Source organism: Semicossyphus pulcher, unplaced genomic scaffold, assembly GCF_022749685.1.
Source record: "Semicossyphus pulcher isolate SPU_LCO1_2020_fin unplaced genomic scaffold, fSemPul1.0.p SCAF_20, whole genome shotgun sequence".
NCBI classification, from domain to species: domain Eukaryota; kingdom Metazoa; phylum Chordata; class Actinopteri; order Labriformes; family Labridae; genus Semicossyphus; species Semicossyphus pulcher.
In genome coordinates this window covers 17,830,195-17,844,987 of record NW_027211694.1, presented here as the reverse complement: position 1 = coordinate 17,844,987, position 14,793 = coordinate 17,830,195, and the positions used below count along the sequence as shown (strand labels likewise).

General features: G+C 41.3%; 1 protein-coding gene across 1 annotated transcript in view; it reads right to left on the bottom strand.

The window, feature by feature from the left end:
* Positions 1-14,793, bottom strand: part of syn3 (synapsin III) — a 127,642-nt gene that overhangs the window by 90,083 nt on the left and 22,766 nt on the right. Inside the window, exon 3 of the mRNA XM_069670761.1 lies at positions 6,950-7,007. Within this exon, the coding sequence (XP_069526862.1) occupies positions 6,950-7,007 (58 nt within the window). The remainder of the gene's footprint in view (positions 1-6,949; positions 7,008-14,793) is intronic.

The following is a 14,793-nucleotide window of genomic DNA, read 5'->3' as shown; positions in this document are numbered from 1 at the left end:
TGGAATTAATTGGGGTACTTCCTTTCTTGTTGTACCTCCTTTTTTGTTTGCTCAACTGTGGTCACTCCTGATGTAAGTACCAGGTCATGGTAATTCGAAGCTTAATTCCAAAGGGCAACTGGACTTGGTTGAAGTTCTTGAAGACTTTCAGACGAGAGGTGCAACGTCTTAAAGAACTTTAACCAAGTCCAGTTGCCTTTTGGATTTAGCTTCGAATCGGTTAAAGAACACTTTAAAAATAACCAAAAAGTCTGAAATACTTACAGAGACATGCTTTAAATGACGCCAAAGAAGGCAAAATAAAAGTAAATGGATGTTCCCAGAGGTGTACTCAGATCTATAACTAACCTTCATTTTTCCTTTTCACAAGTACCTATTGTTTTCCTCCTAACACCGCCCTTGTGACCAAGCAGGAAGAGCCTTTGATCAAATTGTTCTTGTCCAGATTATCGCGTGGTTTCCCTCATATAAAGATGGATATTTTTGGTTACAGAGTTTATTTTTATTGCTTCACCTCTTCGGTTTCAATTCAGAAAACCTTGACCAACCAAGACATAAAGATAAAACTCGTTTGCCCGATTGAATCACATGCTGATGCAATTGAGAGGTCTGAAGTACAGTGGAGCATTCATGTGAATCACAGAGAAGTATTTGCCACTAAATCACTACCACCTTGTACAGCAGTGAAATAATCCATTCAGGCACTAAATGTTGAAATCCAAGACAGATGCTAAACGCCTCGGGGCAACAGAAGGCATTGGGGCAGCTGGATCAGTCAAGGGTCTGCAGCAAGTGAGCAAGCCTCTGCCCAGATGCCATGTGTAATGTGCAAATACCAGGCAATGAAAGGGTACAGATAACATACAGCCAACTGCCTGTGAGCTGCCACTGCTGCAGCAGAAAGGAGCACCGACAGCGCTGAGGTCATACGCCTGCGGAGCAGATGTTGCCCTGCCCGACCAAAACCACACATGGTCCGGCAACTCTGAAGAACTGCCCCCTTGTTCTTTCACAAACAACAGACCTCCTCAAATTTAACTGCCTAATTTGTCCAATTGTGTAAATTGCAGTGTTTATGACTCTGCAGGGCTGGTGGGAAGCAAACAGGCAGATTGTTTGGCAGCCTTTAGCTGGGTGTCTTAATGTCTGTGATCAACTTTGATTGCAGCTGGTCAACTTTCATTTTGATGTTTATCACAGTGGATTGTAACAACTGTCGAAGTACCAAATCTACCAAGCATTGTCCAACAGGCTCAAGAGAACCTTGGCTTGGCACTTCCAGTATCATACATACCGGCAATAACTGATCCCACAACCTCCATAGATCTCTGGAATGCCCAAGCTCCAACTTCAGTCTGGTATAACCAGTAGCTCAGGGTGGCTAGCTAATGTAAGTATTGCCCTGAAAGTCTTTCGAACTGTGCTACTATTGGAGGTTCTGTTTCTGTTCGAGGTTTTACAGTAATAATTGTCAATACTATTGTAAATACTTAACTATAGAGTTGTTTTAGCAGACTTGGAGTAGCAAACTTAACATTCCAGGTAGTGGCTTTGGGACAAACCTGATGCCACCACCAACAATATGGTGGGAACAAAACAGACCTGCCCTTTACGGCACACTTGATCTCAGAACAGCCAATCTAATTAGAGATTAAAATGTCTGAGATTATTAATATGCAAAACCTTAATCTATGTAAGGTCAGAGCAGAGGTCAAGCGGAAAATAATCAACTTTAATAAAGACAAATTTGAGTTAAATAAAATACCATGGAATGAGGACTAAAAAAGCAAAGAGGTGGAATGGATTGGGTCAGAGAGATACAGTTAAATGTACTTGGTGTTGTGAGGTTAGCTTGGTGTGTTCCTGTACAATAAATTGGATCTCCATTATTTTATGCTTACAGTATGAATTTTGAGCTTTCACTATAATGCCCAAACTGCACCGGTCATTGCCCATGATTTCACTGTGAGACGGACAATGAATGCACTTTCTCAAGAGGTAGCACACAAAATAAGTTTGCAACTGCAAGCTCAAAGCTTCTTCCCTACCAGCATAATATAACATGTCTGTTCCAACGCTGTCAAGCTCAAGATTTCCTCATTGAAAGTAGAGCAGAAAAGAAGCTCTGGAGGGTTTCCAGCCACAACTGTACTTAAGTTTAGCATGTTAGATTTAGCACTAAACACAGAGATGATGAGCATGGTAGTTCGATTTTTGTATTTCAGTTACAATATCATTATATATCGAACTGGGGTTCAACTTGTGCGAGATTTGGCCACGAGATCTCACAGCGCGAAGAACAAAACCACACGAGACTAAGAGATATGTGGAAATTCTACCATTTTTTCCCCCCTAAATATTTAGTTTTGAATACAGTAGTTAGAATCCCAAGCCACACTCCATACCAGTTGGTGGTGGTAATGCACCGTAACGTTGTTTGCCAACCACCATAAATCACCACAAGAAGAAGAAGAAGAAGATGTGGGGAAAGGCCTACTGTATAACAACATGCCGAAAATACACTTGCGACCAAAGCCGACGCTAACAGAGATTAACATAAACATCAGAGCAAAATTAATTGGGTATTCATGGACTCGATAGTAGTTTGCAGTAAACAAGTCCGGGCATGTCTCCCTCACTGCCGTGTTACGGGGAGATGCGCTGAGTCGTGCTGCGTTCAGGAGCGCTCAGAAACATGAGTGATCAGACACATTTTTACATATTTTTTATAGATTGATCTTGGGATTTATGAATCGATATTGGGTCGGAAAAAACAGTTTTTTAAACCCAGCCCTACTGTATACTGACACTGTGGTAAAAAGGAAAGGAGCAGAGAAAAAACATGACGCACCAGTGAGGGCCTCTTTTTAAATCTCTGGCACTTTTATGTCAAATCAAAAAAGGTTTGCTTTCATACTAATCTGACTGTGGGGACTGCTTGTCATGTTTTTGGCTCTTAGAACATAAAGAACTACTACTGAACATGTTTCATCCTTCTGCTAAAGAGCAACAGCCCTCAGCCTGTTTTTATTATTAGACACTTAGCAGCGCAAAGAACCCCCACCAGCGCTCCCATGAGGATCTGTTTAGTGGATAAAAGGAGGTACCCGGTGGACAGTGGACCTCAGGCGCCTGCCAAATGTAACTTCAAAGTGGGTCATGTAAATGAGAGAGAATGATCCACAACAATGGGCGCACAAATTAGCTGTGGGGCAGTGGCTTGGGTAGGTACAGGCAGCAGGGAAGCCTTAATGACAGATATGACATCAAAGAATGAAAGCCGCTCTCGTTCCTTCCCTCTCTCTCTTTCATGCAGTTCGGCATCAGGCCTCCCCTCTGCAGCATCACATGCTGTGGTGAGTCTGAGCTGCAGTCTAAAGATGGCACCTTATATGGCAGCATGTAAGCCAGAGTTATGTTAGTTTGGGGATTGTGAGCACTGGTTCAGAGAGCTTTAGCAGCGTGAGCATGATAGATGTCAGCGAGCATATTTTGGGCAAAGTCCATCCAAGTACAGTTTGTCAAAACTGTTCACACAGTCAGCTGAACAGAAGTCTATGTGACCCAAACTGTGAACACTATCAATACATTTTCATAAACTCTTTTCTCTTCATATTTCATACTTTCAGATGCTCAAACACAGTTTTCAAAACTGTTAAAAAGCACATTCCAAATAAAATAAAGATTAATTTTGTGCATTTGGGCGGTAACCATATGGACATAAAAATGTAACAATCTCAAACTTTTTCATTTAAATAAATGTCTGTTAAGTCGCTATCTATCACCGAACACAATGGTGATTGAGCCTATGGCCCACTGATGAAAGCTTTTGAAAATATCGCATTTGTATGGACTGGGCGTCTGTGGCGACATTCACGAAAAAAATCACAAGCGACGTTACTGACACGTTTTCCATCACCCAGCAGGGGTTGGTCTGTCAGAGAGGGTAGGCGGAGCTAAGCGGCTGCTTTTCCGGTCTCTGCAAGCGTTGCGAGTGAACAGTAATCTACTATGGCTGAACAAACAAAGAAAAGATGGATGACTACAGATACAACTTCAAAAATAAGTGAAAATCAAAAGAAAAAGAAACAAACTCGACGCTCAAAAGGGGACAGAGAGAGGGAGGACAGCATTATAGAGTGTACTTTATGTGTTGTTGATTATTTTTAGTTTTTTGGTCATTGTTATAATTAATTAATGTTAAAAATAATATGAATTACCATATTCAAAAATAAATAATTTTTAAGCAAATTGATGCATTTACATATACATACTTGTATATATACTTGGCTGTATGTATACATACAGTAATTAAAGTTACATTTTCAAGTTCAGTTTCAAGTTCCTGTTTTGTGTATATTGTTGGTCAGTCAGTAAGGCTGGGCAATATGACAATAAATATATCGTTAAAACAATATGAAAATGTCTATCGTATGTGTTTTGCTCTACAGCAATTCTTGCATCATTCTGACAACGCTTTACGTTCTAATCCTTGCACGTGGGAGTGAACATGGAACGAAGCACAGAGGGAGGAGCTGTTTATTAACAGGGACATTAAAGTGCAGAAAAGGACGTGCAGAAGTGAAAACAGAAACTTAGTACTTTTTATTTGTGAAGTATTTAATTCACACAGGATTATCCAAAATTAAGCTTTACCATATGGTTATTTCATATGGACTAATTATCTGTTAAATTAGCAGAAAACAAGATATATCGTGATATAGGATTATGGCCATATCGCCCAGCCCTAATTCAGTAGGATACACTATCGCCTCACAGCTAGATTAAGTTAGAAGCTAGAAGTTCCTGGTTCGAATCCCGGTTCGGATGTAGGGGAACGTAGGTTTATATGTTCTCCCCACATGGATTCCCTCTGGATATTCCGGCTCCCTCCCACAGTCCAAAGACATGCTCGTTAATTGGCTGTAGTTGTGACAGGAGTGTGAAAGGTTGTTTGTCAATATGTGTCAGCCCTGTGGTATATATAATAGATGAATGAGTGAGAAACGTGTTTCAGTTCATCGAGGTTATTTGAGCCATGTATTTAGTGTGTCGGTGGTTTTTGGGGAGTTTTAGTGAGATTAACTGCGGTATGTTGCAGATTGAAGAGTTTAGAGAAAGTTGCTGCTTCGGTATTGGGGGTACTTATGTTTGAAAAAAATATAAATACTATTATTCTTTTATTATATCGTGATTAGAATATCTTGTGATGTGTTAAAGAAAAACATAAATAAAAACAGCCTTTGGAGCTTTACTAAACTAGAATAAAGAACATATTAACAATAGCAGGTAGACTTACACTGTGTTAAAGTAGGTGCTATTCAGTGTTTTGGTTTGCCATTGAAAAAAGTCTAATGTCAAAATGTTTGCTTGGTAAAGATGTTTAAAGCCAACAAGGAAGTGGGATTTGGGAGTGAGAGGGGGGGAAGCGCAGAGCTGTTTTTATTGTTGTCCCCTAAAAGGGTTCATCTCAGCATGACGCTAACTTTTCACACAGAGATTGGGTTTCCACCGTCCTAAGGCTCACAGCGAGGTGCACAAACAGCCTATGAAGAGTCTGGCTGCTGAAGGCAATTAGCGAGCGACTTGTTATAGTCAAAGCAGAGGGCTTCTGGGAAATAGCGTCGGGTCCAAGGAGATCTAAGTAGGTCAGCTGGAGCTATAGCTGAGCTTTGGTGGGCTCATATGGTCCCCGTCACTATCAGCTTAAGGGGCCTCATTAACTCCCACACATTTTTATTGGGGTTCAACGTGTGACACCCCGAGATTTACAAAAAAAATATCAATGCAATGTTTAGATTTTATAGAAAATGTTTGACTCATATTCCAACCCCACCCTGTCCCTGAAGAGGATGTGACCACAACAGTAGAGAGTTGAGCAAACAGGCTGTAAAATCACAGGTCCAGCTTTTTGTGGTCCCTTTTTCCTCCTCTCATAAAAACCCACCCCTCAAAGACGGCTCCGGTCCCAACAATGGCTTACAGATGTATAACTGAACAGTTAATTGAGGTTAATTAGGCGTTATCTGCAAACTGTAAATACTGCACGTCTAGACTAATGCACATATATATTAAATTAAAATCAGGCTAATTTAAAAGGAATAGTTAGTGAACTATGCTTCTTTGTTTTCTTCCCAAGAGTTAAATAAGAGGATTGATACATGTCTGTCTGTTTGGTATGGAGCTAAAGCTATCATGTGACTTGTTAAGCCTAGCTTAGCATAAATACTGGAATAAGGGGGTAATTATGGTCTTTAAACTTAGACCAAATAACATGTTCATAAGTGAGCTTAGGAGGCGCTAATATGCGAACTGTTAATCTTCGTCCAGCTTGTTTTTCCCCCCTTAAGTCTTTATGCTAAGCTAAGCTAATCACCTCCTGCTATAAGCTCAATTCTTAAAGCACGGACAGAGTGGTGTCAATCTTCTCGTCTAGCTTTTGTCAAGTTAATCAAAAAAAAGCATATTTTTGAAACATTTTTCCTGAAAGTTTGTTTGAGTTTGAGTTTAAAGGGACGGCCACATTCGAGTAAGCTTTTTGCATATGAAAGGGTGGTTATAATACATATTCATAACAGTCTGGATTTCTATTTTCAGGTTATGTATAATAGATTTCATGGGGAGGCACTTTGGGACAGTCCTATATTGTAAAAAAAAAAAAAAAACGGCGTGGTATATGAGCGATAACGCACTCTAAGGTGTTCTGATATAGAAAATAAATGCACAGGGTGAGGGAACTGGTCGTTATTTTTTTATATTGATGTTGCATGTTATCTTTCATAGTTCGCTTCAGTTAGCACTCAATGAGGTTTACTTGTGCAGGACTCCAGTGCATTAGCTACAAACAGGTAATCCACAATAATATTTAATTCATTTACAAATTTCAGAGTGTTGAAAGTATCAGTTAATGGTTAATAATAGGGCAGAATTGAGATTTAATCCACCATACCTGCTCCACCCGGATCTCATACTCTCCGTTCAGCTTCTTCCCTCGAAAATACTTCGCCCTGTAAAGACAAAAGACAAAGACAAAATGTCAAGAAAGCCTTGTATATACAGTTCAAACCTTTTATCTAATAACAATTTGCACGTCATTTCTTTAATGGAGATCAATCAAACTGTAAAATGACAACATTTCAACGATTGATTTGTCTTTCGTTCATATGTGTACTTGTGGATTCCTCCCCTACAAGAACGGCACCCACTCCTAACAGTCCAAACAACCTTAAAATATCTTTTGTTTATTTGATTGAAGGAGAGCTGAAATTTCAACAGACCTTCCAAAATACCTTGGGAGTGTGCAAAACAATGAGTCATATTTTCCATAATTACAGAATCTGACCTGCAGGGCTTCAGATAAACAGAATCTCTTGAGAAATAGTAACAAGGGAAATACAGTGCTTTTAATAAAGAGAACTCCCTGATGGGAGGAGTGTACGTGTGTGTACGTGTGTGATGTGATTCAGGTAAAGAATAAACTCTGGTAGCTGTTTTGTTAAACAAACACAATGACTATGGTAGTTACACTTAGCTCTCACACTGCTAAAAGGCTTTAGCACCACCAGACCATCACATGGGAAAAAATACAGGAATCATACAGCAAGGACGCACATGTTTTCTTGTGGTCTGAACTTCCTGTGAGTAGTAGAGTTCAGTCAGACATTTGTGATAGTTTGAAATGTTTATTGAGGCAGCAGAACAGAGCTTGTGTTTGGCGTTCTCCTCGCAGATTTATTTTACATGCAGAAATTTGAGGTGGGATGTGATGATATCTTAAACCCCCCTAGCTGGAGCCTGCAGGTGGATGCTGGGGTGGTTAGTTTTGCACTTCCTTCAAGTCAAAGGGAGTTGCAACAGGCAATACACAAAGGTCAAAGTCAATGATTTGTTAGACCATTTCACTCTTCTGAAACTTGATGCAACTAGTCAAAGCAGGATTTCTGTCTTTAAGCCAAATCATTTTCTCCCACTTTTGAAACCTCCCTTCAAAGAACGCGTTACATAACTGTCTGACTAGTGCTCCCCAGTATGAGTTAAACTTTATTTGGAAGATCTGTGATGTTCCAACTTGTTGTACCTAATGTTAGATTATTGTACAAAGGTTATTTTAGTGCTGCTATTTGGTGGTGCTAGCATAGAAGTCCATCCCTATAAAAAGCACCACCACTATTTGTACCTTCATTTCAATGTGTCCAGTTTGATGCAGCAAAAAGAAACAACTTTGGAGTTTGCTGACAGTGAGTTTTGTGTACAATAGTCCTCTGCAGAGTGGTCTCATACACACTGGACCACTTTGCGCGGGATTATTAGATTGGATGAGTCCTCTAATGTTGACCAAAAAGAAAACTAGACTTCCATGCGTTGCCTTTCAGTTGATGCTACCTTTTAAGGCCCCTTTACGACACACTGGAAACGCAAACTTAGCGGATAAGACCACTGTTACCTAGGGCTGTCCCGAATGCCTCTCTTTGGGTGTCGAAACTTTGCCATTTCCCGTTCTCATTTACTTTGCTTTCGAAAAAAGGGGTTGAAGTGGCAAGGATGCAAAGCAACCGCTTGGCTACAGTTCACAGCTGCGAATAACAGTCCGCTTTTAATCTCCACAACTCAAGAGGACTGGAATCGGTTTTCCTATTTTGACTCCGGTTCATGTCGCTACTCCGTGGGATGCTTCTCCATCGTCATCCATGGACAGGAGGAGCTCCATTTCTCGCTCTTGTTCGGTTTAAGTCTCCTTTTGTTTGAGCCATAATCTTTTGTTGTTTTTATGTTTAACACGGTAACTGTGATAGCGATCCATTACCACGGCAACGATTGAAGTATCGAAGCTTCGAAGCATTCAGGTCAGCCCTACTGTTACCCATCTCCAACTCGAGACACCCTAAAGCTGTCTTAAACTCAGTCTTTACTGAACACATCATTTATGAAGGCGCAAAATTTGTTGTTTTGCTGTTTTTCCTCGTGGCTCACATGCAACAGGGATTATGGGAAATGATGTCTTATTTTGCAGAAGTGCTACAACTAAACATACATACTTGCTTTTATTTAGCATGTTAATTTGAAAATCTTAAGAATCTTGAAGTGTGTTATTTTGAGGATTTATGATTCACTAACTCACATTGTCAGCCATTATATTATTTAAAGCCATGTTCTGTCCCAGTGCTGTGCAGGTCTCGGCATTGAACTCTCACCCCTTGCAGGCGTGGGATGGTTAACAATCTGTCAAGGGCTGCAGGCTGAAGCTGTGAGTAGCTGAGGATATAGGCTACATGCTAGAGGCCTTCAGTTACTGGGACAGGCTGTTTAGGATTTCGAGTGCCTCTCGACCTACTCACACCAAAACACATTTTCCTTTTGCAGCATTTTTTCTTTAGAGCCTCTCATCAAACAAAGCCTCTTTCCTCCTCTACTTGTCCTCTCCATGTCCGCCTCTTTGCTTTTCATCTCCCTACATCTGTCCTTTTAGGTCCATTCATTAAGGTTCATTATGGCCGCTGAGGGGGATCTCGATCTTAACATCTCCCAGCTGTTGGACTTTTTGGCCCCTTGGCTGTGTCATTCTCTGTAATTCTGGAAGCCGTGAATCTTCAGCATGTCTGACCTACATTCTAGACAGGCAATGCCCTCTGTCACCCTGGACCACCACCACAGAGCATGAGGCACGACCTGCAGGCTCACCTCCTAAAAATGACTGGTATGTGTTTCAAGGTATTGCAAAACATGTCGTCACTCCAAGTGATCAATGTAATTTACAGGCTTTTGGTTTGAACAACTGCTTTATACGTGTTGCAGTGTAAACATCCAGCTCTGCAAAGAGGTCTGGGCTTTCCTTCTCCCAGTTGTGCACACACCCATTATATAAACAGCATGGAGCTAAATTCCTTTTTTTTTTACCATGAGAATATGTTCCCTCTTTTTTTGTACCTCTAATAGGAAGCGTATGAGTCATGTTTGAGGACTAACCCGATTGGCCCTTCAGGGTTTTTTTACAGTTATCTCTGCTTCTATATGTATGTACTGCACTAAAATTAATGTTGTGTTAATACTGCTATGTTTACAAAGGAGATTTTCTATGCTGGAAACATATTTTTAGATGAAGACTAAATTCCCCATATGTTAGTTTAGCTCTTGTTTTGTTCTATAGAGGACATACGGCTCCCAATAATAAAAAACTGTTTACATTTCCCCATGAGCAAGCACTTAGCCACAGTGGAAGACTTTGCTCTTAGTAGGTGGCCATTTACTCCAATAAACCAACCAGACCAACCGATCAATTGATCAATAGGAAAGAAGAATAGTAGTGATATTTAAGCAGGAACAATAGTTCCTATAGATAATGTGTCTCTGAGATGAGTCGGAGTATAAGAACGTAAGTTTACCAGCAGAAATTGCAGGTGATCCCTGTTTTTGTGACTTTAAGACACACTCTTAGTTTAGCTGTCAGTATCATCTGAATTTATTGATAGATATAATCGGGTATCATCTGCATAAAATGGTAATTCAAGTGGAGTGTTTCTTTACAATGTTGCCTAAAGGAAGAGGATGTAAGGACAATAGATTTATTTCAAGACTTTAAAAGCAGCAATTCACACCTGGAAAAAGCCACTGTCAGTCAAAGCTGGTGTTCTCTGTAATCGATAGAAGAAATATTTTAAATTGGCGCCATAGCTGTGGAGAAAGTTGTACAAACAGCTTGTGGTTTCGCACATTCTACATTCCTACAACACCCAGCTTGCATTGCGCCCCTCCTTCTGAAAGGAACGGCCCAGCGACAGACGCTGGAGTGAAATACTACTGTGTTCGCTGCAGGCAATGGCTCAGAGCGGTACAGAATCCGAAATACGATGACAATATACCGGTGGATCGTCTAAAAAAAAATCTTCGGGTCTGCATTCTACATTTCAAACCTGATGATTTTGAACGAGACATGATGTCGGAGGCAGGCGTCCTAGATTGAGGAAGTGTAGTTTAACAAGCTCCCTGGCCTCCGTAGTAGTCTGGCGTAGGTTTTCCAGGGCCCATTGGAGAAGCGGATAGCGTCCTCCAAAGGCACAGAGCCTTTTTTTGTACCATAATAGCATGATAGGACTGAGGTTAAAAAAATCGGTGAACAGGCCCTTTAAATGTCAACATAACCAATTTATTTATCTGGCCATTTTGAGGCAGCAGAAACAAGCTATAAAGACTACACTAAAAGGCAATCACTTCTGTATGTCAAAGGGACTTTTATACTCCTTTGTTGTGAAAAATAGGAATGCCTTTTCAGATTTGAGTGAAGTTTTATAGCTAGTTTGCAATGCAAGCAAATGCAGAGACAAGAAATCCAACTGACAAATGATGGAGCTGGTGGTTAGGAGGACATCAGATTTTTGCGGCAACAACTGCAAGACATTTTTCACGCTGTATTTCTAACTTAGATAGAGATAAGATTGAAAATCAGCAAATCTGCCTTTTAGTAGATATGGTGAACTTGTTGCAAGATGCCTGTTTCATCAGCAGTTTTTATACTACGCAGTTAGATGATCCAACCAGCATGGTTCAATTAATACTGGGGCTTTTATACCCCAAAAACCTACACACACTCACCATAGGCCAGCGATGGAATTGGTAATAAAAAGGGCATGGGCCATTCCAATGCTTGAAAATACAGTGGTACCATCCGCATCTTCCTTTCATGTTCCGTTAATATTGCTGCAGTTTTCAAAGCTTGAAAACGTGACTAAGAAATACACCTTTCAAAATGCTGTTTATCAGTTTGAGGATCCACCATCCCACTCAGTTTCATCACAGCCTGACTAGAGATGACTGAAATGTCATGGTTGTGGACATTCACGCGAATTTGATCCAAAGATGAGGCTACAGATTGTGGGACTATGTTGTCCTGATGAAGTACATAACTGTCTTCATCTTAGCACTCAGTGAACTTTTGGGTTGACGTTGCCAAAAGGAGATTTTCTTCTACTTTTTAATCTTGGGATGCACAGCAGTGTGTGGGCTCCCTGCATGACAAAACATGAAATTAAAACCCACTTCATATGGCTCAGGGCAACCAAAGGATCACATAGTACTCTGCGAGGTTCAGGAGAGTAAACACTTTGCCAGAGCATTGCTGAATTGAGCAATCAGATGCTCATATCATTCAGAACGCAGTGCAAACAGACTGACGGCTTCTTGGCAAAAACGTCTTACATGTCAGCCTGAGAGAGAGAGGGAGAGGGAGAGAGATAGAGGCAGAAAAGGAGGGATTGTCGATGTTGGTGGTGATGCTCTCCGAGACATCGCCTCAGTGCTGTGTACTGCTATTGTGCATCAGTCATTGCTGGAGGCCAAGCTTGTCAGGACAGAACAGCGTTTCCCCAGAGACCTCAGCCTCTCAGCTGGAATGCCCATGAGGAAATTCAACCCTAAAGGCAGGGGGCGATGGATGGACGAACACCCTCGACATCCACTGTGATACCTTCACCAAGCTTTTAAGCCAGGACAGACCGTGACACTGATATAAGCCTCGTCCGGCTTCACTGTAAAATACTGAACCAGCATTGATGGTTCTTGTCACTGCTTTCCTCATATACCATATTTCACACAACATGAACATGGGAACATTTCGCAGAGATAGGCATTTTTCCTTCAGGAGGCGGTGGAGCCCAAAACAGAGCTAAAAGTAGTTCATGCTGGTGTTCATAAACTGTTTGCTTACACATACAGGGGCTGCACAGTGGTGCAGTGGTTAGCGCTGTGGCCTCACAGCTAGAAGGTTCCTAGTTCGAATCCCAGTTCCAACCAATAGGGCCTTTCTGCGAGGAGTTTGTATGTTCTCCCCGTGCATGCATGGGTTTCCTCCGGGTACTCCGCCTTCCTCCCACAGTCCAAAGACATGCTCGTCAGGTTCATTGGTGACTCTAAATTGCCCGGCGTAGGTGTGATAGGGGTTCTTGAAAGGTCTCTGTGTGTCAGCCCTGTGATTTACTGGTGATCAGTCCAGGGTGTACAGCTTGCTTGCCCAATGATAGCTGGGATAGGCTCCAGCCCCCCATGACCCTCAACAAGATAAGCGGTATAGAAACTGGATGCATGGATGGCTTACACATTCATCAAATTTACCCAGCAGCCAATTTCCTTTCATTCTCAGGGTGGGAAGCTCAAATGATGTTACTCAAGGGTAATATGTTACGGCGGAAACAGATGGCTGTAATTAGTGTGCGTTTCGAATGTCTTTTAAATAAAATTCAATTGATAGTGCTGAAATAACTTATACACGTTTTTATAGAAAACCTTTTTCTCTCTGCGATACCCACGAAAAGTTTCAAGAATGTAAATGTCACTGTAGCTGGGATCACCCAATCAGTGGACACATGGAGTGTGAATAAACTACACTACTATTGCACGCACGTCATAGAAAACCAATGTCCTTCAAAATAAAAGCGCAGCACAGACTTTTTGCCACAACTTTTTCTTTTCCAAGACCCATTGAAAACAGCTTCACGACCCACCAGTTGAGAACCACAGTTCCAGCTAACCACTTTCTAGCTTTTCTTGCGTTACTTGATGATACAAAAAGTGAAAATTAATTCAAAAAATTCTGTCCGCACACTTTAGTTGCTGACCAATCAGGATGCTGGAAAATTTTAAACATTTGTCAGATATCCTACTTATACGACTTGCAACCTGGAGCAGTACAAAGTGTGTTTCAAAAGTTGCCAATAAAAAATCCATTGCCACTTTAAAAAGATGTTCTGTGGTGCTGGTTTAGCTCTGTTGATAGAGCAGGCGCCCCACATGCAGAGGCTGTACTCTTCAATGCAATGGCCGCAGGTTGGACTCCCACTCTTGGCCCTTTGCTCCATGTAACTCTCCTATCCCCACATTTCCTGTCTCTCTTCAGCTGTCCTATCTAATAAAAGGCAAAATGGCCAAAAGATCATCTTTAAAAAAAAGATGTTCTTTACACACCAGAAAAGTACATTAGGAAAAAGTTGCCACTTACATATGCACTGATGATGCCTTGTCAAAAATAGATTTTCTTTATCCAGACATGACAACGTGTCTTTAGAGAGATCCTGCACATTTGCACACATCTCTTATAACTGCGTTTGCCGTGTTTGCAGGGACAGAATACATAGTGGTACATAGTTAAAGTTTATAGTCCTAACTTATCTGGTGGACGTTTGCCAACGCAATAAAGTTTGCTGTGGCTTCAGAGTTATTCCTCCAGATAAAACAGTTTTGTTGGCTGCTGTGGCCCCAGTAAAACCGGCGACCGAGGATGGGATAAGATCACTGTTGATTTATGGAAATGCAAGAAAAACCCAACACATCTGTTGAGAGAGCGACTGCTGGGAGAGTGGAGGAACTCCACAAACAGAGATTACATCTGGAATCACTACATGGCTGTACAGTAAATTAGATGTTTGGCCAGGGTGGTTTAAACTTTTATCTTGACAGCACAGAGATTTCAACAGCAGTGTACAGTACGCCTTATTCATGATGATCCGTGAATCAACAGAAGGATTCAGCTGCCCAGAAGCAGGTTTCACATTGTCCTAACGAAGAAGCCGACACCATCACACGGACAGGTTGCCAAAGCAGCAGCCAAATATTTGGTCTTTTTTTTACGAGTTGCACTTGTCTCGGAGGTCGAGCTTTTACGGTTATGCTGCTGCTTCATGCCGCACTTGCAGCTTCCTCTGAACTCACTGACATTCTTATTCAACACTAATTAACAGAAAATGTCTCAGATTTATAGTAACTTTTATCTCGGCGCAGACGCACTTGTTTTTTCCCCTCAGTGCTGTT